At 39.2% G+C, this 21947-nt stretch overlaps 2 protein-coding genes across 2 annotated transcripts; one reads left to right on the top strand and one right to left on the bottom strand.

Moving 5' to 3' along the window:
• Positions 1-1488: 1488 nt before the first annotated feature.
• On the bottom strand, positions 1489-20464 carry LOC129244011 (protein rigor mortis). Its single transcript, XM_054881587.1, has 10 exons — positions 20296-20464; positions 18618-20219; positions 18209-18545; positions 17989-18157; positions 15916-16069; positions 7587-8497; positions 7347-7503; positions 3006-3156; positions 2674-2931; positions 1489-1839 (listed from the first exon to the last, which is right to left on the bottom strand). Exons 1-10 carry the CDS (start codon positions 20342-20344, stop codon positions 1719-1721), a joined length of 3909 nt encoding a protein of 1302 aa, XP_054737562.1. The 5' UTR covers positions 20345-20464; the 3' UTR covers positions 1489-1718.
• Positions 10540-15863, top strand: LOC129244012 (cilia- and flagella-associated protein 206). Its single transcript, XM_054881588.1, has 5 exons — positions 10540-11182; positions 11259-11439; positions 14636-14985; positions 15037-15288; positions 15351-15863. Exons 1-5 carry the CDS (start codon positions 10736-10738, stop codon positions 15846-15848), a joined length of 1728 nt encoding a protein of 575 aa, XP_054737563.1. The 5' UTR covers positions 10540-10735; the 3' UTR covers positions 15849-15863.
• Positions 20465-21947: the final 1483 nt, after the last annotated feature.

The raw sequence follows: 21947 nt of genomic DNA, 5'->3' as shown, positions 1-21947 counted from the left end.
CAATTTTCTATTAATAAATTCACCAATTGCACTCCTTCCGACATGCAATTCGCATGGCGTATGGAAAATATTTTTATTTCGGAGCTGGGTCAAGAAAGACAGTAGTTTTTTAAAAAAGACGTTTTGCGGTGACCACTATATCTCTGAGCTGGATCCTCTGAAAAAACCAAACAGATTTCGTTCAAATAATGTTAAACCTAGTAATTAATGGAAGGAATAAGCAAAATAAATTTTTTTGACAAAATGGCGGTTTCCCAAAAAAAACATCGATTTTCGACCAAAATTCCGGTCTTAAATTGTTTATAAAAAAAAATATTTATCGGTGAGAAATAATTTTTGATTAATTACTAAAAAATTTATTTAAGAAGCTCGTTTTAAGATTTGAGACTAATCGGTTTAGCCGTTTTCGAGTAATGTTGGTCACCGACTTTGAAAACACCATTTTGAGAAAAACGCGTTTAAAGCTCCGACCTTGTACTTTCAAGCACTCTGAAACGCATTTTCAAATTTGCGTGTAACTTCAAAAATATTGACCGGAACGATATTAAATTTTCGGTGTGTATTCTTAAGGGGTTACATGGGTTTCGTTGGTTCAAAAAATCGATTTTTTTTTTGTTTTGCTTATTAATTTCTACAACTTCTCAGGAATATTATCCAAAATTTTCAAGTCGATCCGAATAATAAATTCAGCCTTTGGAATGTGTGCGCTCCAAGCCACTTTTATTGTTACTCAAAACTTTAAACGCGTTTTTCTCGGAACGTGTTTTCAAAGTCGGTTGTCAAATGTTCTCGAAAACTACTCATTTTGATTTTGATGAAATTTTACACAGGTCTTCGAAATACAATTTACTCGTGCTTGAACGAAGGATTTTATTTTTTTTTTTTTTCAATTACAACTATTTAAAAAAAACGAAAAGTCAAGCAAATTTGACCGAAATTTTCATTTTTTTGCAAAAATGTTTGCCAAAATTCCAATTTTTACTTTTTTTTTCTTTCCTTCGTTCAAGCACGAGTTTATGGTCTTAACTAAGCACTTATTTTTGTTTTTTCATTTTTGATGAGCCTGTCAGGAGTTATGCTGACAACGCGGACGCACCTTTTTTCGAGGGGTCACCGAAAATGACGTCACAATGGAGGAGTTTTAATTTTTTTTTGTTGAAAATTTCAGAAATTATTCTTTAAATATGTATCTATAAGACAGAAAAAAGTTTGAATTAAATAAATATTTTTTTACATAGAAGAAAAATATTGAAAATGGGCCTTTTTTTACCCGACGAAACCCATGTAACCCCTTAAATATGTATATGTATATTAATAAAAAAAATAGATTTTTTGAAAATTCTAACTGTACATAAGCCCTTAAGCGACCCGGAGTAACTCTAGAATCAGCCACACCGAGCTAGAATTAGATGATGATCCGCGTTCGAACCTTATGGAGAATTGTGAGCTCTGCTACTACAACAGCAACAGCAAAAAAAAAATGTATAATTTTTTCAGTTCCTGTAATTTCGAGTTCACTCTTTATTTTTTCATAGTTCAAAATCAATTACTTACAAATTCATTCATATAAAAAATTAACTGTTACAATAACGTAAAAGTAAAGTAAACAATAACAATGCCATTCGAGCAATTCTTAGTCACTTCAATACATTTGTAGGTTTTCTTATGGTAGAAAATTTTTAATCTAAGTATGTAAGTATACTGATAAACTATATGACTTATTGTCTAACAGGCTCTTTGCTTTTCATCTTTCCAAGTACACGCTCGATTTCGGGATGAACATTCCGCACTTTGGATAAAGTTTCATAAGCACGATTCAGCTGGCCCGAGAGTACGCAACTAAAACATATGCAGCAAATATGATTAAATAAATTTTTTTGATAAAATAAAATTTGAGTAGTTTTAATTGAAATTTAAAATTTTTATATAATACAGGTTTCGGCACTCGAAGTGTAACCAACTTCAAACCGCTCGCGCAGCTGATGAACGCGCAGAAGCATTTGCGTGGAAGCACTTTGCCGAGAGTAAACGCAAAAAAAGAAATTCAGTTATGGATTTCAAAGGTAGTAGTGAGAGCACGTTAAAGTAAATAAAGTGTTTGTCAATTTCCGAACATTGTGTTTTCTGACGAAAAGTTTTTCAAATTGAGCAATTCGTAAACTCCCAAAACGATGGGGTTTATTTGACCGACCATGGACGCTTAAACAGGACTCGCCACCGTCTCACAAAGCTCGACTGAACCAAGAATGGCTAAAAACAACTTTCCGAACTTCATAACGTCCACACAATGGCTCTCAAATTCACCAGACGCGAATCCAATGGATTATTTTTTTGGGGCCATTGTGGAGAGGAAGGTCTGAACTAAAAGATTCACCAGTCTCGAGGCGCTGAAAAAAGCCATTGTCCGCGAGTGGACCAAAATATCTGGAAGCCACGTTCGGGCAGCTTGCGATTCGTTTCTGGACCGTCTCAAAGCCATAGTCAAGGCAAAAGGTTGTAATATCGAGCAACAGTAAATTTATTCTTAATTTTGTATTATTTTCACACATTTTTTACTTTGAAATGAATAAAAATAATTTTCCAAACTAAATTGATGGCCTTTTTAATTAGTTACACTTCGAATTCCGGACCCTGTAATAAAAATTTTGGTTTTAATTTACGTATTTTACTTACAGCAAAGCCGAGCCAGTCAAATTGCCAGTCATATCCAAGTGCGTGATCCATTTGTCGCTAATATCGTTTAACAGTGGATCGTCCTTTTGCAAGTGAATGCGACCGATTATGAGCGCTTCTTTATAATAATGCTTTGACATGAGCATTTCGATGGCTTCAATATGGTGATGCATTGCGATTATGTACGTAGCCGCTTGCAGTGCGTAGCCCTGCTCCAACAATTGATCGGCGAATGCTTGGCAGCATTTTTGCCAAAAACTGCAATGATTGTTTAACATCGAAAGAATTAATACCTTTTTATAAAATAAAATAAAATATTAAAACAAAATTACCCATAAGATATGGTAGGTGCGACGGCCACATGCCACTCGGACAGTTGTTTGCTCTGTATGCAATTAAGTATCTCCTCTCTGATTGATGAGTTTAATTGTGTCATAAATAAGTTGGGTATGCCGGTAGTTCTTGAGTATCTATGATGTTTCACTAACGTAAACAAAAAAAAAAAAAAACGAAGTTGATCATAAGCATATAATGGAATATGTTAGGTTAGGTTGAAGTGGTTGTCCACTGTGGGACACACTAAGTCACATAGCCCATTGTGATGCCGCGCAGGGAACTTGTACTTATCCCTCCTAAAACCAGTGTGTACTCCTAAAAAATTTCAGAAGATCCCTGATTCCCGCAAAACAAAGATCTTCCAACTCATTAAAAAATTGTCTACCTAAAATGGTGAACCTAAGTCTGGATAGAGCAGGACAATGTCACTAAAGGTGCGGCATCGTCTCTTCCTCATCTAAACAACTTCTGAACGATATCATGTATTTGCACACACATCCTCTGGGCGAGCCTGCCGACCAGACAATGCGCCGTTATAACTAAAATCAGTGGGCTAAGCCTCTACTTATCTCGTGGATGGCCAATGATGAAAAAATAGCTCTAAAAACTAGGTTAGGTTAAGTTTGGCAGCCGCATAGCACAGAGAGACAGCGATGCCACTTAGACCACGAAATGGGGCCGTTGTGAGCCGCAGGGGCTGGGCTACATTTTCCTTTCCATATTGAACCATTCTGAGCTTTTGATAAAGCGTAAAAGGTTGTTGAAACCTTAAGTGTATAGATTATCTATATTCATTAAGAAGTAGGATCTTAAATATCGGTTCCTGCTTATGGCTAGAGCCGAGCGTGTGCAAAATAGGTGTTGAATTGTTTCCAACTCCTCCTCATTTCTGCAGTTACTAAAGGGTGTTTTTTTTAGAGGTTAGGTTTTCAAGTTGACACTACTTTTTTCGTAGATGGTCTTTTTGACAGCTGTCACTTGATTTATGCTCAGTTTGGCTTGCCATTTTATAATGAATAGACTTACACCTGAACAACGTTTGCAAATCGTGCAAATTTATTACGAAAATAATGGTTCGGTTCGCGCGACGCATCACAAGAAAATTTTGTTCAGCGATGAAGCTCACTTTTGGTTGAATGGGTATGTCAATAAGCAAAATTGTCGCATTTGGAGTGAACATAATCCACAAGCCATTGCTGAGACGCCGTTACATCCTCAAAAAGTCACTGTTTGGTGTGCTCTATGGGCAGAGGGAATCATTGGTCCATATTTATATAAAAAATGGAGCCGGTCATAATGTTACAGTCAATGGAGAGCGCTATAGAGCCATGATTAATGACTTTTTCGTGCCTGAATTGGACGATGTTGATGTGGACGACCTTTGGTTCCAACAAGACGGCGCTACATGCCATACAGCCAACGCAACAATCGATTTATTGAAGGAAACTTTTGGTGAGCGCATTATCTCGCGCCGTGGACCTGTGGCGTGGCCTCCAAGATCGTGCGATATAACACCGCTGGACTATTTCTTGTGGGGCTATGTGAAGTCGCTTGTCTACGCAGATAAGCCCGAGACGATTGACGTCTTGGAAGAAAATATTCGGCGCGTTATTGCTGACATACGGCCCCAATTGCTGCAAAAAGTGGTCGAAAATTGGGCCTCTCGGCTGGAATTAATTCGAGCCAGCCGCGGCGGTCACTTGCCCGAAATCATTTTTAAAACATAATGGCAAACCCTTATCTTTATAATAAAGCTAAATTCTTGGCCATAATATTAAATTATATACGTTTTATTTCATCTTGAAAATCTAACCTCTAAAAAAAACACCCTTTACAAAAATCATGCGTGTAAACGCCTAATCTCCTTGCATGTTTTCCTATGAGACAATGTCCTGTGAGGGCCCCTACTAAGGTCCTAATTTGAAGCCTACTCAATTTTGTAATATTCTTGGACAGACGTAGATTTAACCTAGGCCATGTTTGCGTAGCAATTTCACAGATATTGACGCTAATCCATCTTTGATTTGCAGAACTGATTAGTGCGTCCTTAATAAGAAGCTTACAAGTTGCGAGAGGTACCTCCATAAAATTACTTATGTTTGGCATGCAGGTATCTTCCTTGCAAGTTGGTCAGCCCTACAGTTCCCTGGTGGCCAGTCCGTGGCCTGAAACCCAACATAAGAAGATAAGATATTGTTTGGCCATCTCATTAAGAGATTGGCGACTATGTAAGACACACCTCGATGTTATTTGGAATGCATCCAGGGCCCGTAGGGCAGCTTGACTGTCTGATAGAATGCAGATATCTGTTGATGTTATTCTGTTTATCTCTAACCATTTTAAGGCCTATTGAATATCGTTTATTTCCGCTTGAAAAATACTACAGTGATCCGGTAATTTAAAGGATTCGCTAATAGAAAGCTCTTCGCAATATAACCCTGATCCTGCACCAGTGTCCATTTGAGATCCGTCCGCGTAGATCTTAACGGGTGTGTTGGGTAATGGATCTTCTTCAAGCCATTCCAGCCTAGAAGGTATTTTCATTAAGAAGCAGAGAATGGGAGGGTGATAATCACAATCACTGGGTATATCCGTATAGGAGTCTAAGATGGTTGAATGTCCATGTGTGACAGTCTTCCATTGTGTGCTCGCTCTAAGCCTTAAAGCGGAACCGCCCGCTGAGTATTTGCAGAAGAGATCTAGGGGTGGCAGATGTAATATGACTCTAAAAACTAATGGTAAGAGAAAACGTGGGCGCAGTAAAGTTAAAGCTGCTATTTTTTGTAAAACATTTCACTATTTTATTACATCGTGCTTAGCCCCTACCTTCCTGCAGCAGTTTTCTGACGAATATTTTTTTTTATTTGTTTCCTTAAACTATTACAGCTGTCGTTAGACAATAAGTAATTCATGGAATGAGAGTCATATTGAAGGGCCAATGCCCTCAAGCCCATTTAGATGAAATATGCATAGCATTTAAAGCGAATGACTAGCAATCAGTGACAAATACGATTAGTTGGCATTAACTACGGTTGAGCCGACATTGGGTAGATTTCTCTTTATTTGGGTGCCTTCTCATCACACGATTTGTATGCGTCAATAGTCTGCTGATCTGTCTGCTCCTAGCGCTTTGTATTGTCTCGTCAATAGTAACGATGTCGAGGTCGCGATGAATAGCTATGTACCAAGGTGCATCAGTCATGATCCTAAGTATTAGACTGCACTCATTGTGGTATGCTTAGATTACTTTTTGTAGCAGTGCCCCAAACCTCAATTTCATATTTCCAGATCGGTGCAATTGTCGTTCGATATATAAGTACTTTATTTTGCTGAGATAATTTGGACTGTGGTCCAGCAGCCAGTGTAATTTCTTAAAACGTAAGGGACGTTTTTTCTTTATAGCTCCCGCCAGTTTAATTTTGAGTTCCAGATGTTGTTGTTGTAGCAGCAAAAACATTTCCCATACATGTACGGGATGTGCTGCTGGAGTGACAGTCTTTGGCCGGATATATAGTAAATCCGGGTCGTTCCGCTAACGTAGAATCGTCTGTCGGGGGAACGCTATGCACAGATATTTTGATTTCGTGTCAATATGCATGTCGGAAATGGCGCTTTGGATGATTAATTTTGTGCCACCTTGTATCATCTGGATGTTACATTTTTCATCAACTGCGCTATTTTAAACAGCTCAGCCATAGCACACGAAATATCTCAGCCGCCGCATTTAAAAATATTAAATTTTGGTGTATAAAAACGATCCTGATTTAAAACCCAATTTGTGTCACACATGACCATCAATTAACCCATCAAAATTAAATTCTAGGGAGCTATTGGAAACTCAAGTCGTTAGCTATAATAGAAATATGTTAAATTCACGTCCCAAGTCGAAAAAGTCTAGCCAGACCCGGGTGCCCAACGAAGGATTAATATAACAGATATGTCGCTCTTCCGATATCCTACATATTTTCATGGTCATTTACGAACACCGCATCCATTATATATATATATAATTGGCGCGTACACCCTTTTTGGGTGTTTGGCCGAGCTTCTCCTCCTATTTGTGGCGTGCATCTTGATGTTGTTCCACAAATGGAGGGACCTACAGTTTCAAGCCGACTCCGAACGGCAGATATTTTTATGAGGAGCTTTTTCATGGCAGAAATACACTCGGAGGTTTGCTATTGGCTGCCTTCTTAATTTTGGTGTTTCACCGAGATTCGAACCTACGTTCTCTCTGTGAATTCCGAACGGTAGTCACGCACTAACCCATTCGGTTACGGCGGCCTCAACTTAATCTAGATTTTTTGCATAATTACAATTCCCAACTTAGTACTCACATTCCTCTGCCAGTAAATGTTTAGCGTCTGCTTTTGTACCAAATAATTTCGCACAAAGTAAATTTTTATTTCCCGAACTATCTAAGGCCATATTTAATTTCTCCAAAACATCTTTGTTCAGTTCCTTGGTTGTTAAGTTAAATACAGTCGTTGATTTCTAAAAAATTACAAAACAAAATTAGAGCTCAAAGTTACAGAAATTTTAAATTTCCCACTCACGTGAATGACTCATCAACTTACCTTCATAAAGACGGAAGTGTTGCCCATCCCTAACTTATTTTCATTTTTCTTTACCACTTGTTGCTGTGCTGATACCTCAGCTTCCGCGTTCTTTTCCGATGCGCTGCACTTTTGAGTAGGCTCTCTTAACTTTAACGCCCCCAACAAATCGACTACTTCACCACTCTCATCATGCTCTGCCCCATTTGCACCTTCAACTGCCCCCGATGTTTCCTCATAGCTACCCATTACAGTACGCTTGGCACGACGCTTCTCCGCCGCTGTCACTGGTTTGGCCGCATCAGGACGTGTGGGCACCTTCAAGGCCCATTTCACAGATTCCAATGTGTGGGTATTGGAACGCTTCCATTTGCTCGCCGAATAAACCACGGACTGCTCTAAACGCATATCGAACAACTCAATCGAGGTAGATTTACCGGCACACATCACAATCTGTTCATCGGTTGGCAAGAAGAGGCCGCATGTCATGGGACATGGAAATTGTTTAAGGAATTTCTCATCGTTGGTCGTTGAATTCAAGTCCCAAACACGTACACCACCATCGAAACCGCAAGTGAGAAACTCGGCAGCATTACGATTGCTCCATTTAACACAAGCATTGGCAGCCTTTGAATTTTTGATCTCGATGCGACGCACGGGCGTAAGGAGGCCGTCGGGCGAGATCGATTTTAATATGTGTATGTTATTGGCATTGGCCACTACAGCGACGTGATCGCTGGCAATGGCACTCCAGGAGATTTCGGTGATGTAGCGTGGCGCCAATGGCACGTCCTGCATTAGAATGTAGGAGTAAGGAAGACTGGGATTACGATGGTACACCTGTATGTGGCCGCGTTGTGTGCCTACGTAAAGTATGTGGCCGCGCACTGATACCGTTGAAACGCTTTGGACTTCACGGATAATGTGAGCATCTGGGAGATGAAAAAGAGCAAATTGAAAAAGTTCTTGTTTTTGAGCAAAAAATAGAGAAATTAGGCACAAATGCTTCGAATTGCTGTAAATTTTATTTAAGAAAATACGAAATCGCTTGTCAGAAAAGTCCTTTTGTAAAATGGGCGCGCCGTCACATTTTGGCAGGAAATGGCAGAAAATTTTTCAAATTGAACAATTCGTAAACTCCTAAAACGATAGGATTTATTTGACCGACAGTTCATACGAGAATTTGACTCGCCGATTGGCCACCAGGAGGCAGCACCCGCCAGAGGTAATGGTTTTGGGCCACTGTAACCGCAGATGGGCGCTCTTCAATCGTTTTCATCGAACCTGGCGTCAAAGTGAATGCGAAATAATATCGGGAAAGTATTCTGGAGGTTGCTTTGAAGGCGTGGGCAGACAAACATTTCGGAGGCAGACCATGGACGTTTCAACAGGACTCGGCACCGACTCACAAAGCTCGAGCGAATCAAGTATGGCTAAAAAGAGGTTGTCTGTAAAGTCGGTTTACTGACGATAGTTTAACGTGATAACGTCATAAGAAAATACTGATTGAATGGTTGCATTTTTCAAAAGAAAATTTTAATTTTATTTGTTTGATAGATATTTTGTATGGATATAGAGAATGAGTTAACATTAACATAACATAATATACTTTAACATAACATAACATAACATAACATAACATAACATAACATAACATAACATAACATAACATAACATAACATAACATAACATAACATAACATAACATAACATAACATAACATAACATAACATAACATAACATAACATAACATAACATAACATAACATAACATAACATAACATAACATAACATAACATAACATAACATAACATAACATAACATAACATAGCATAACATAGCATAACATAACATAACATAACATAACATAACATAGCATAACATAGCATAACATAACATAACATAACATAACATAACATAACATAACATAACATAACATAACATAACATAACATAACATAACATAACATAACATAACATAACATAACATAACATAACATAACATAACATAACATAACATAACATATAACATAACATAACATGCTGTTCAAGCAAGGTAACGACGCATGAGCAAGATAACAACGCATTTTTTGGTGCGTGCAGCCGGCTACATAGAATTATAAGACGTTATCACGTCAAAAAATAATAATAACATTAAAACAACAGGTATTATTAACAAACTTGGTTTTATTTTAAATTCTTCAAGTAAATCAAATTAATAAAAATCAATAAGAAGGCATATGCAAATACAAATACGTGAATTTATATATGTACATATGCGCATATACATACATATATACGCTCACTTAAGTAGGAGAGAGCAAGATGTCGAACGTTGCCGTTCGTTTGCTTTGTTTGCTTTGTCGTTCGTTCCGCGCTTTCGCTTGCAGTTCATTCAAGGTAACGGCAATGAGCAAGGTAACGACACATGAGTAAGTTAACGGCAATGAGCAAGGTAACACTAATGAGAAAGGTAACGACAAATTTTTTCGTGCGTGCAGCCTGTTAAATCGAATTATAAGACGTTATCACGTCAAAAACAACGGTACGAACATCATAACGTCGCACAATGACTCTCAAATTCACCAGACGCGAATCCGATGGATTATTCTCTTTGGGCCATTTTGGATAGCAAGGTCCGCACTAAAAGATTCACCAGTCTTGAGGCGCTGAAAAAAGCCAGTGTCGTGAGTGGCCCGAAATACCTGCACGTCACATTCGTGCAGCTTGCGATTCGTTTCTGGCCCGTCTCAAGGCCAAGCAAAGGTGGTCATATCGAACAAGATTAAATTGATTCTTAATTTTGTATTATTTTCAAACATTTTTTACTTTGAATTGAATAAAAGTGATTTTCAAAACTAAATTTATGGCCCGAGTGCCGGACGCCACACCTAAACTTATATTAAATATTTTTTGCAGGTCTGGTAATTCCGTTACATTTCAATAAATTTTTCAAATCAGATACTGTGTTGTGTCAGCTAAAATTCTAATTCAGATTTATATTTTTTTTATTTAACAAACTGCGTTGTTGTCAGAGTAACCAGTAATAGCAACAGACCATCGCGGCTAAATTCGGTGTCTCGATATTATGTGAAGTGAATTGTTTCCAAACAAGTAATACATGGAAATCTAGTTTAAATATAACATTTCCACACGCTGATTGATACACCGAAATGTCAATGAAAGATCAATTAAATCGAATTTTCGTGCTATTCCTGGACGATTGCAAAGAGTATGGCTTGGAAGTCGACACAAATTTTGCCTATTTCTTCGTGCATTTATTGGCACGCGATGCGCAACTCGGCCTCAACAAGCAGGATCCAAATGCTTGCACTATTTTGCAACTCAGGCAAAATGCCATTGGATTATATAAGAATCAAAACGATCCAACGATGTGCAATTTAAAAATGAACTTTTGCTTTAGAAACTTTCGCGAGTTGAAAATCGAGAATATGAAAGAAATTTACAACGAAAATTTTCAAAGAAAGTTAAATATGCTCGTTAAGGGCATATTGCAGTATCCGGAGACGAGCAGTGACAAGCAGCTCAATGAAATGCTTTACAAAATACAGGTCTTCATTATTGCCTGCTACAATATTGGTGATCCGAAAAATGACGTTGTAAGTAATTGGGAAATATTCTGTGGCGAATAAACTATTTATCTTTAACTTTCCCAACATTTTGTTTGTCCGCCAGCTCTTAAAGCAGACGCATCAAAGTCTGAAAAGTGTGCTTAGCCATGGAGATTTGCAAAATTTTGTACTGAAGAAACGTTATCATCGTTTGGAGTACCTGCAACGTCTGACCGCTACCGTTTGCGGTATACTAATCTATAACAATTGCGATCCAAACGGCGAGAAGGAAAACATGCGAGATAGTGAGTAAAATTCCAAATAGATAGATAGATTTTTCTAAGAGATTTGCACTTCGACCTCATGGTCTTTTGTGCCCTCTACTCATCACAGTGCCTCATCCAGACCCAGTTCTCTTATTAAACTCAGGATAGAGGTGGGTTGGATTGAGTGTAGAGAGATGCCTCAAACTTCTACGTGCTCAACCTGCCAAATAACATTTTATACCAAAGAAGTATACAACTTTTTTCGTATAAAAAAAATCAATAAAATTTTTGTTTTGTTTTACCTGCTTGCGAATTTTAAGGCAGGTGTAAATAGCTGGTAAATAACTTTGGTCATATGTTTACCTCGACTGCATCATATGAAGACCATCCGGTTGGTAAATTTTGCGCCACTGTTTCCAGTGCAGCCGATACAATCTCAACGATAATGCGCCAAATACTATCTTCCAAATCGTCAATAGCAGCTGACTTATCGGCAAAGGCTAGATACTTGACGTAACGTAATCCACAAAAAGTAGAGCAAAATAATTAAGTCGCATGACTTAGTCGGTGACCTCGGTTGGTCGCCTATTTCTTCAGATTACCCGGTCACCAAAGGTGCGTGATTTCACTATATAATACATCGCGCTATATAGTATGTATTGCATTGCCTCGCTGGCCAATTAGTATTGCTGTGGGAAACCTGCCTGCGACCTTAGCCTCATCTGCAGTTTTGAAAAAGTATTCAAACTAAACCGAAATGGACATTTTTACGGGTAATACATAGATCGATAGATACTTTATGAGGTTTGCACTTCGACCTCATGGCCTATTGTGCCCTCTATTCATCACAGTACCTCATACAGACCCAGTTCCCTTAATAAACTCTGAATAGAGCTGAAACGACAGGAGTTCGTAGACCAAATCTCGATCATATGCAGATGACAACGCCGTCTGCAGTGGCCTGTGCAAATGCACATGAGCATTCTCATTTTATCCTTGGGGAGGAGGGTTACGAGTTTTTGAAAAATATTTTGGATTTAGCCTGGCGTAGCCCAATAGTTTGGTGCCAGCAAACCTCTCTTAGCCTTAGCTCTTCACTCCTAAGCCTCCCCTTGATGGTGTGTTGTCCCACAGCAAGGACGGGCTCGGGTCCTATTAAAGGCGAGGCCGCAGCCTCTCTCGCCAATGCGTCCGCTATTTTCCTCCCAGTTATAGCACTGTGTCCTGGAACCCAAATTAGACGGATGTGATTGTGTTTTCCTAGTAGTTTAAGTTTCTCGATACTCTCAAACATCAGTGATAAATTGATCTTATAGGACGAAAGGGACTTGAGTGCCGCCTGACTTTCGCTCGAAATGGCAAATCGCTCATTCCGGAAATTTCTGTCCAATTTGTATCTCTGCACATAGACAGATGGCACACATCATCTCCACTTGGAGAATGCTTGGAAAACTACCCATCAGCACAGCACGCTAGGTTCTGGGGTCGTAAACTCCAGCGCTTATGCCTTTTGGTGCCTTCGAGCCATCTGTGTACCAGTGCAGGATACACTCCTGAAGTTTACTTTCAAATGCAGAGGTACTCCAGTTTACCTTGACGTCCAGTTCAATTCTGAACTTCTTTTTGAATTTGATGACTTTAGTGATATCATCTCTGGGTAGTTGGGAGCTGCAGACTCAGCAATTCCATATTCTTAAATGATATCAGTTTTCCTTTACCGAAGTCTTCCCTAGTAATATTTAAAAGAGTACGCTTAGCTGATTGCTGGATGTCAGCTCGAGCATCACCTCCATCACAGCTGTGGGGCAGGTCCGTATTGCTCCTATGATGCACACGCATGCTGAGCGCTGAAGCTTAGTTAGCGCTGCCCACACTGTCGAGAGAGCGGCTCTCGATGCCCAAGCGACCGCTCTATATGTTATCATTGGCCTTTTGATTTTTGGAAGGAGGTTCAACCTCAAAATGTCAGAAACATCTCAGAGATGCCGTCACACCAATGGTATGTGGGGCAGCTCCCATTAATATTATAACAATCCTCTACCTCGGCTAATTATGCCCTTGGACTACAAAAGTATAATTTCTGGGTAGAGCCGCTTTTATGTCCCAAGACACAACAGGTACCTGCATCCAGGTTCCTCTTCTATAGACCTATGAAGGCTATACACTAGGCCGGGTCGATTTGTGGGGAGGCAAAAAATCGCCCATTGCTCTGTGAAAATCATATTCTAGGGATCAAAATAAGAAACTTTGCCGAAGGAACCATACCTCTAAAACGAATTCTGATGTCCCTCAATTTGGGTCGAACTTTTAGTGTCTTTTGTGGGGAGGCAAAAAAAATCGCCCATTACTCTGTGAAAATCATATTCTAGGGATCAAAATAAGAAACTTTGCCGAAGGAACCATACCTCTAAAACGAATTCTGATGTCCCCCAATTTGGGTCGAACTTTTTAGTTTCTTTTCTCATGTAAAGGCCAAAAATGGTGATATTTTGAAATGATTGCATGGGGAACCCCCCAGGGGAGTTCCAGGGGGTGTGCCACTGGCATGGGTGGATCGGCCGTCCAAAGTTAGTGAGGGTCGGTCATACATTTCGACTCGATTGGAGCACTCTAAATGGGTCAAAGTGGGATTTTTCGTTCGACCCAAATTGGGGGGCATCAGAATTCGTTTTAGAGGTATGGTTCCTTCGGCAAAGTTTCTTATTTTGATCCCTAGAATACGATTTTCACAGAGCAATGAGCGATTTTTAAATCGACCCGCCCTACTATACACCATCGGTAGACCTAATTACTCCCACTCATTGGCCTTATTATCATGATGTACATCCATCTTAGGATTCTTGGGCTACAGCCCCAGGATTTTCCTGCTATAAGTCTGCAGATCATGAGAGCCTTTATTGCGCTTTGGATATATTTGTGTCACGTCGCTTCAAATACAACAGTTTTCTTTATTGGCATGGCCAGTAAGCCGAGTATTTGAAACAGTAAAAATGTTGTCGCTAATTTTGAAAATAAATTTCAATTTGTTAGTCACCCGACCGTAAAGTTTGGCATTAGGTTATAAGCATGCCCATGAGAAGGCCCACTTGGAAGAATATAATTTACGGAAACGTTAAAAATTTATGCTTACTTGAACGACTGTTTCGTCAGAAATTCCTATTAAAGTTATAAATGTACACATACACAAAAAAATACACCCATTTTAAATGGAAATTTTTTTCTCTTTTCTACGCAGTCTTAACGGATATTCAAATGGCAAAAACCAACACTAGAGATTCGCTTGAAGCCGCTCTAAAAGACATTGCGCACTACATAGAAACTGGCATAGATGTGATGGCTCAACTTATAGAGGTGGACACAAAAACGAAGAAGGTGAATTGCAAATGGCCCATAGAGAAAGTGCGTGAAATCAACAAATACATTGCTTTGTTCAGTTCTTATGAGAAGCTGCTGAAAAATATAGTCCAATCATTCGAAAAGGCCGAATATCTCATTAGTCTCGATCGAAAGAAAATGGATTGCGTTATAGAGAAAATTAATGATGTTTTGAAGTATCGCACTGCTATCGAATCGGAATTGGTGTTCGTAAGTACTTTTGCAATATACGGTTTTCCATTAATCAGTGGCGAATTTCAGCCCCATTTCAAATATCTCACGGAACTATGGACCTCCTTACAATTATCTCTAAGCTATTTGGTCGAATTGAATAAGCTGAAAGATTTATTAGAGGAATCTTTAACTAAAGAAGTGAAGGCGAATTTTCTCAAGCTATTGGAAATTACCGAAGTGCGACGGCAAGTTATCAAAAAGACAATTAAACCCACATTCGACGAGTTAATGGAACGCACTAACAAATCACATCCCGCAATGACGTCATTGCAAAATGTTGTATGTATCCGTTTTTCTTATATAACAACTCCTATTTCATGGCATTCCATTTTGCCTTGCAGTCAGATAATTTTGAAAATTATTGTGGCCTAACAATTGCATTAACCAACGGCTTACTATTGCCCGCATTTCTACAGAAAAAACTTTGTGAAGACTCGAAATTTCGTTTCGGTTTTTCTAATATTGAATTCGCAAAATATGCCGAACGTTATTTTGAAAACTTTATTCACACATTAAAAACGGCCATCTACACTTCAGTGGATCTGCTATTGCTTTTCGATTTGGTTGATGAAATTCTGGAGAAGGACTTTGTGGCAGAAAGCCAAACGCGCAAAGGCAAAATTTCGGAAAGTGGCACCCAAACAGAGATGGTTGTTGTAAACGACCTTAGACCCTCAAATCGCATTAATATCACTTGGAACAAATGGGATTTTCATCGTGAAACTATACATTTGGCATACATCCGTAAGCTGCAGACGCGCTCACAACAGACCGCACTGTCATTTGGAACAATGAATGCACAAAATGAATTCCTGCCGTTCGGACATAGAACATCGTAGTTCCATTGGTTCATATGCAATTATGCCAATTAAATGCAAATAATGTAACATTTTTCACTGTACTTACCTTTATTTTCCAAGCTTTCGTCGTAAATGGCTAAAATTTCGTTGCAAACCACAAATATATGATCGCCTTGCCAATCAATGGAGTAAATTGGTTTGCCACAAAACGAATTGAAGGTCATGGTAGGTTTAGCAGCTTCTACATAAATTATGCCAACCTGTTGTAAAATTAAAAAAAAAAAAAAAAATTAATAAAAGGATGCATTAAATTTTTTGCGAGCCAGTAAATTTTTAGCAGAATAAATGCGCCGTAAAAGCGTTTACTGGAGGTCGGACGTAGTTCACTATACTTAGTCGTGCCATAAGTTCTGTTACAAATTAAATCGGTTGTAGCCGTAACCGAATGGGTTGGTGCGTAACCACCATTCGGAATTCACAGAGAGAACGTAGGTTCGAAATAAAAATATCTGCCGTTCGGAGTCGGCTTGAAACTGTAGGTCCCTCCATTTGTGGAACAACATCAAGTCGCACGCCACAAATAGGAGGAAGAGCTCGGCCAAACACCCAAAAAGGGTGCACGTGCCAATTAATTATATTATACATTAACATATATATATGTATATATAGATATGAAATTATAATACCTTTCATAATGAAGTTATTTTTATTTAACCTTTAAAAATAAAAAAAAAAAAAACAAAATTTCAATTTTCATTCAAAATGGTCAACATTTGCTTTTACACAAGCCTTCTAACGATTAGGCCACTCAGCTATTGCAGCACGCATGATTTCCATGGATATTGACGTCGCTGCTCGAACCAAGACTCTCCAAATTTCTGTAAGGTCTTCGACAGGCCATGTTCTCCAATTCTGACCACAAACTGTAGTCCTATGGATTCAGATCTGGGCTGACAGTCAACCTTTTGCGGCTATGAACCCAGGAATATTGTTTTTTAGCCACTGCTGGGTGGTTTTTGCCTCATGGGCTGGAGCGCCGAATCTTGCTGGGCGATCCAACGCTCTCCATTGAAGAGAGTACTGCTCAACTACTTCACCACGCCTGCTAAGATATCCTCCTGGTACACTTTTGCCCCGGTCTTAACTCGCTTTTCGCAGAAATGAAGAGATTGACGCCTTTCCCCACCAAACCATTACGAAGGTTGGATGGTGGCCACGCTGGACACTTGGAACAACAATTTTTGCGTCTTTAGAAGTTTTAGCATGGATATTGTTGTTGTTGTTGTTGTAGCAGTAACTTTGGCCTCTCAGTGTAGTGTAAATCACCGGTCGTCTTCGTCTAGCTCATCTAACGGTAGGCCCAGGAAACTTGCTGTTTCGACAGGTTGGGTCCAGAGGGAGAAGAGTGTTAGATGAGTGGGTTTGATGGGCATGTGAAAAGGTGGTTAGTGTCGTGCGGGGCGCCTTCACATGCTGGGCATATGTTAAGTATGTCGGGGTAAATTCTGGATAGGTAGGAGTTTAACCTGTTACAGTACGCTGGAAATGCTTGCTGAGCAGTTTATTGTGCTCCTTGTGCATAGATTTTATCGTTTTGCTTATTAAGAACTTCTTCAACAGTGAAAATTTTCTCATCTGTGAAAAGAATATTTTCATGGCCGTCGACCGCATGCCACCGAAGAAGCTGCTTGCATTTGTCGAGTTTAATTTTCTTCAAGCGATGACCAGTTGAACGACGGAAGGCTTTCATGTAGAGATCATCTATAATTAATCTTAACATGGATCTGATCGAAACATTCATTTCCCTGGACATGATTTACTGCTTTCTAAGGGGATTTCTGCGAATTCTTTCTCGAACGGCTTTTATGGCTGCACTGCTTCGAACCACGTGAGGACAACCACTTTTTATTCTGTCTGCCATTTCAGACGTTTGGGAAAAACAATTGCTCGTGCGGTAAAGAAACAGTCTCGAAATATTAATTTTTTTCAGCAATTCGTAAATCTCACTTGCAATTTTACCACACTTTGGCAATGCAATCACTGAAACGGAGTATAATTTATGAGTGGGCAATGCAAAAATGCCAAATGCAATGCCACAGAATTTATGGCAAGACTAAGTATACATAGCAGGTTAAGGTTACTCATGCAGTGTTAAAGAATATCACTCAAATCCACTCACTCTGCCCTCCAACGTGCCAAATGCCAATTTCTTACTATCAGGGCTCCAAACTAGTGAAAGCACGGACGCATCAACACGCGAGATATAATTTTCGATGAACACATTAGTGGCAGACATCTTTGAAATGTCGATAATGCCGACACGACGATCAGAGAAGGCCAGCGCAATTCTACAAACAGTTCAATAAGTACATAAGAATTAGCAGAATGTGTCATCTTACTTATTCATATCATCCGGGCACTCGCGCATAGCCGAAACATTCGTAGAAGCGCAGCAGTATTTGAGTAGCATATTTCCCGTTTCCAAGTTTTCACAGCTGATCTCCCGATGTGAAGACAAGCACCAGAGTAATTTGGAACGATACGAAGCACTAAAGGACATAACACTACGCTGCTGAAAACGTTGTTGTGTTTCCTCTTTGAACTTGTAGCGCCACTGTTGACGCTTTGGCGGCTCTAGTGAAAGGTCATTTATCATTGACCAAAGTGATAGTTCACCAGTTCTATTTGTGGTTAGAAATTGTGTAGAACTCAACCAATCGATGTGAATGCTGGTATCTAAAATATAACAAATTTATATTCCAAACTATACTTCATTTCATATAGCTAAGTAACTGGCAAAATACTTACTTTTACCATGCTTGCCGTTATTCAAAGGGCGTACACTGTCGCAGCTTGCCCCAGTATTTGTATTCCATATCCAAAAATTACCATCAACGCTCGCTGAGGCCAACAATATAGTGTTCCGTGTATTATTGAGGAAAGTGGAAGAATTCTCTTGAGAGCCATAGCCATCAACAGAGGGTTGTTCGGAATTACTTTCTGTAGGCAGCTCCTGTTTTTCATCCCTCTCTGCTTCTTCTGCTTTAACACTATTTGTTTCATCTTTTTCTTCTTTGATAGTATCCGCTAACTCTTCACTGTTCACCTCAATTAATTTCTTCTCCAAATCATTTGTTTGCTCTGCATGCACTTCTGCTTGATGGAGTATTTGTTGCTTCGGGTTTACTTCGCCACCATCTACGCGTACATCGTCATCCGAAGAACGATCAGCTATTTCTAAGCTACCTTCTGTTGACTCACGGCTACCTTCTCCACAACTAGATGATAAGTCGTCGGCACGCGATACTTTTTGACAATCCGCGAGCGTAACCTCAGACATTCTTTTGGGATCGTCCTGATCATAGTTTGGTTCATTTTTCAAAGCATCTATTTCTTCTTTCAAACTTTGGCATGCCTCGGCAAAATCGAAATTCGTCAATACACCACGTTCTACAGCTTTCTCAACGCCTACAAACTCATCAGCTGACTTTGCATCCTTGACTTTCTTTTCCGATTCTGTAGGTGCGCCGAATTCATTTTCCAAATAGTCGTAGTCATAGATGTCGAAGATGTCATCATTTACAACTGGCATTACTGATTTTTTCATGTCCTTTTGCGGTTTGGCATTCTTGTTTGAATTAACTTTTGAATTATTTATATCTTTATTTAAAAACGGCTGCTCTTCTTTTGAAATTTCCTTTGTGGCTTTTTGCGCTATGGACAACTCTTTTGTTTCAGAAGATCCACGTTTTAATGGTTCTAACATTTTCGGACACCACGACAATGCAGTTATGGAAGCTTCGTGCCCACGAAGTGTGTACAAGGTGCTCATACTTTGTAAATCGCCAATTACAACCAGTCCCCGATTGTTGCCTACAGCAAATATATGTTCATTGTATGGTGAACAGCGCAATACAGTTAGCGTTTGATTTCGTGCCGATACGAACATCTGCCGACGACAGTATGTATTCGATGCAACACAATACACCACTAAATCCTGAGCGTTCATTGACAGAACATTACGATTTTTCATATAGCTTAAAAGTACATGATCGCCCTGAGGTGATGGTCCATTGCCTTCCATATATAAGGCCGTGCTAAAATGAGCCTTATGACCACTCACCGCACAACCACGATCAAAATCCCAAATCTGTACTGAATTATCCTGTGCCAAAGCTGCGAAATATTTTTGTTGAGCTCCAGCAGTAGAAGGTTTTCCAACTTCAATTGGTCGTCCACTTTTAGGCCATCCCGGATCGACATCTATACTCATTATGCTCTGGCGAGTTTGAAACACTTTGATCTGTGGTGACTTGTGTGCTACCCCATCCCCTTGCTCTAAGGGGCCCACATAGTTGATGCTGCGTGATCCTACATAAAGAAAGCCACCATCCGGCGTGCACACACAACCTGTGATACAAAAAATAACACAAAATAATACAAATTTTGGACCACTGAACAAACTCTTCACAATTATGAGATTTACCGTTGGTTAAATTCCACTGAGGCGTAATTGGCACTTTCGTCAAAACCATTTTCCCTGCAGGCACGTGCTTAATTCAAATGCCTTCACACAACTTCTCAGTTTTTTTGTAAACACTACTCGCGCGGCGTCCTTTCCTTCGCTCATTCAAATCGACCACATTAGTTCAGAAATTTACCTATGGATTGTTAGAGATGCTTAATTTTCGTCGATTTTTCCTAGTTTCGCAAAGCTCAACTACAGGTAGTCTGATAAGTCATGCAGTGATTTTATATAATCACCAATAAATCTTATAATACACATATACACATACACTATTTAGGCTTAATGTCGAATTTTTAAGACACTAAATCATATGATGTCTTCTTTTTTCGAAAAAAAAAGTATCTTATTATAAGACAACATTACGAAAATATGAAAAACTCGTGCATTTCATATAAGAATAGAATAAGAAAACTTTAAAATTTCCCACAAATATATATAATAAAATAAACCCATTTACTTTCAAGGCTAAGGCAAGACTCTCACACCAGCAGTAGTACCCGAAATTTTTTTAACTCTTTTATCCACAAAACGCCAGGATATTCGATCGTCTATTTCATTCGTAGGCTCGAATCCCCGTGCATAAAACAGTAAAATTATAGAAAAAGTTGTTTCTAATAGCTATCGCCCATCGCCAGGCAATGACAAATCTTGAAGTTTATTTTAAAAGCTCCGCATAAAAATTATCAGCCGTTCGGAGTCGGCTTAAAACTGTAGATCTCCCCATTTGTGGAACAACATCAAGACGCACACCACAATTAGGACGAGGAGCTCGGCCAAACACCTAACAGAAGAGTACGCGCAAGTTATTTATTTTTATTTTTTGAAGTGAAAACTTCTTTAGAATCGTTGGGAGGGATTTGAGACTCGATGAAACGAAAAAGCGACACTCTTGGCTACGAAGCGTTATATTATATGTTGATATAAACGTAGCGACGAACTAAATAACTTTTAGGCCAGCGCCGACAGCATGGCGCGATAGCCGAGCGGCCAGCAATGTGAGCTTCCGATCCAAAATCCTTGGTTCGAATCACAAGAAAAAAAATTTTTTTATACAATTATTTTATTTTATTTTATGATATGTTTATGAGGAGCTTTTTTTTCATGGCAGAAATACACTCGGTGTTTTGCCATTGACTGCTGAGGGGTGAGCGCTATTAGAAAAATAGTTTTCCTTAATTTTGGTGTTTTCACCGAGATTCGAACTGACGTTCTCTCTGTGAATTCTGAATAGTAGTCACGCACCAACCCATTCGGCTACGGCGTTTGTTTAATTTTACTGATGCAAAAATGAGGGAAAATATTTGAATAAAGTTTGCTTACTGTTTACACATTCTCCAAAGGTGACGGAGAACCAAAAAAAAAAAGCCGATTTTCAAACAAATACGAGTGCATATGTGTAATTGGCGATTTTAACGTAAATTTTGCATTGGACACAGCGGTTCCTTCAATTGACTTTCTCAATACAACATTCAATTTAAAAATGTGTAACAATCGCACTTAATCGACAACACGATCAAAAACAACCATTGACGCGGTATTTCAAAGATACGTTGACAACATCGAAACCAAAGCATTTGTATCATATTTTAGCTATCATAACCCACTCGTAT

Source organism: Anastrepha obliqua, chromosome 4, assembly GCF_027943255.1.
Source record: "Anastrepha obliqua isolate idAnaObli1 chromosome 4, idAnaObli1_1.0, whole genome shotgun sequence".
Lineage (NCBI taxonomy): Eukaryota > Metazoa > Arthropoda > Insecta > Diptera > Tephritidae > Anastrepha > Anastrepha obliqua.
Note: the sequence above shows the minus strand (reverse complement) of the source record. Positions and strands in the feature narration are given on the sequence as shown.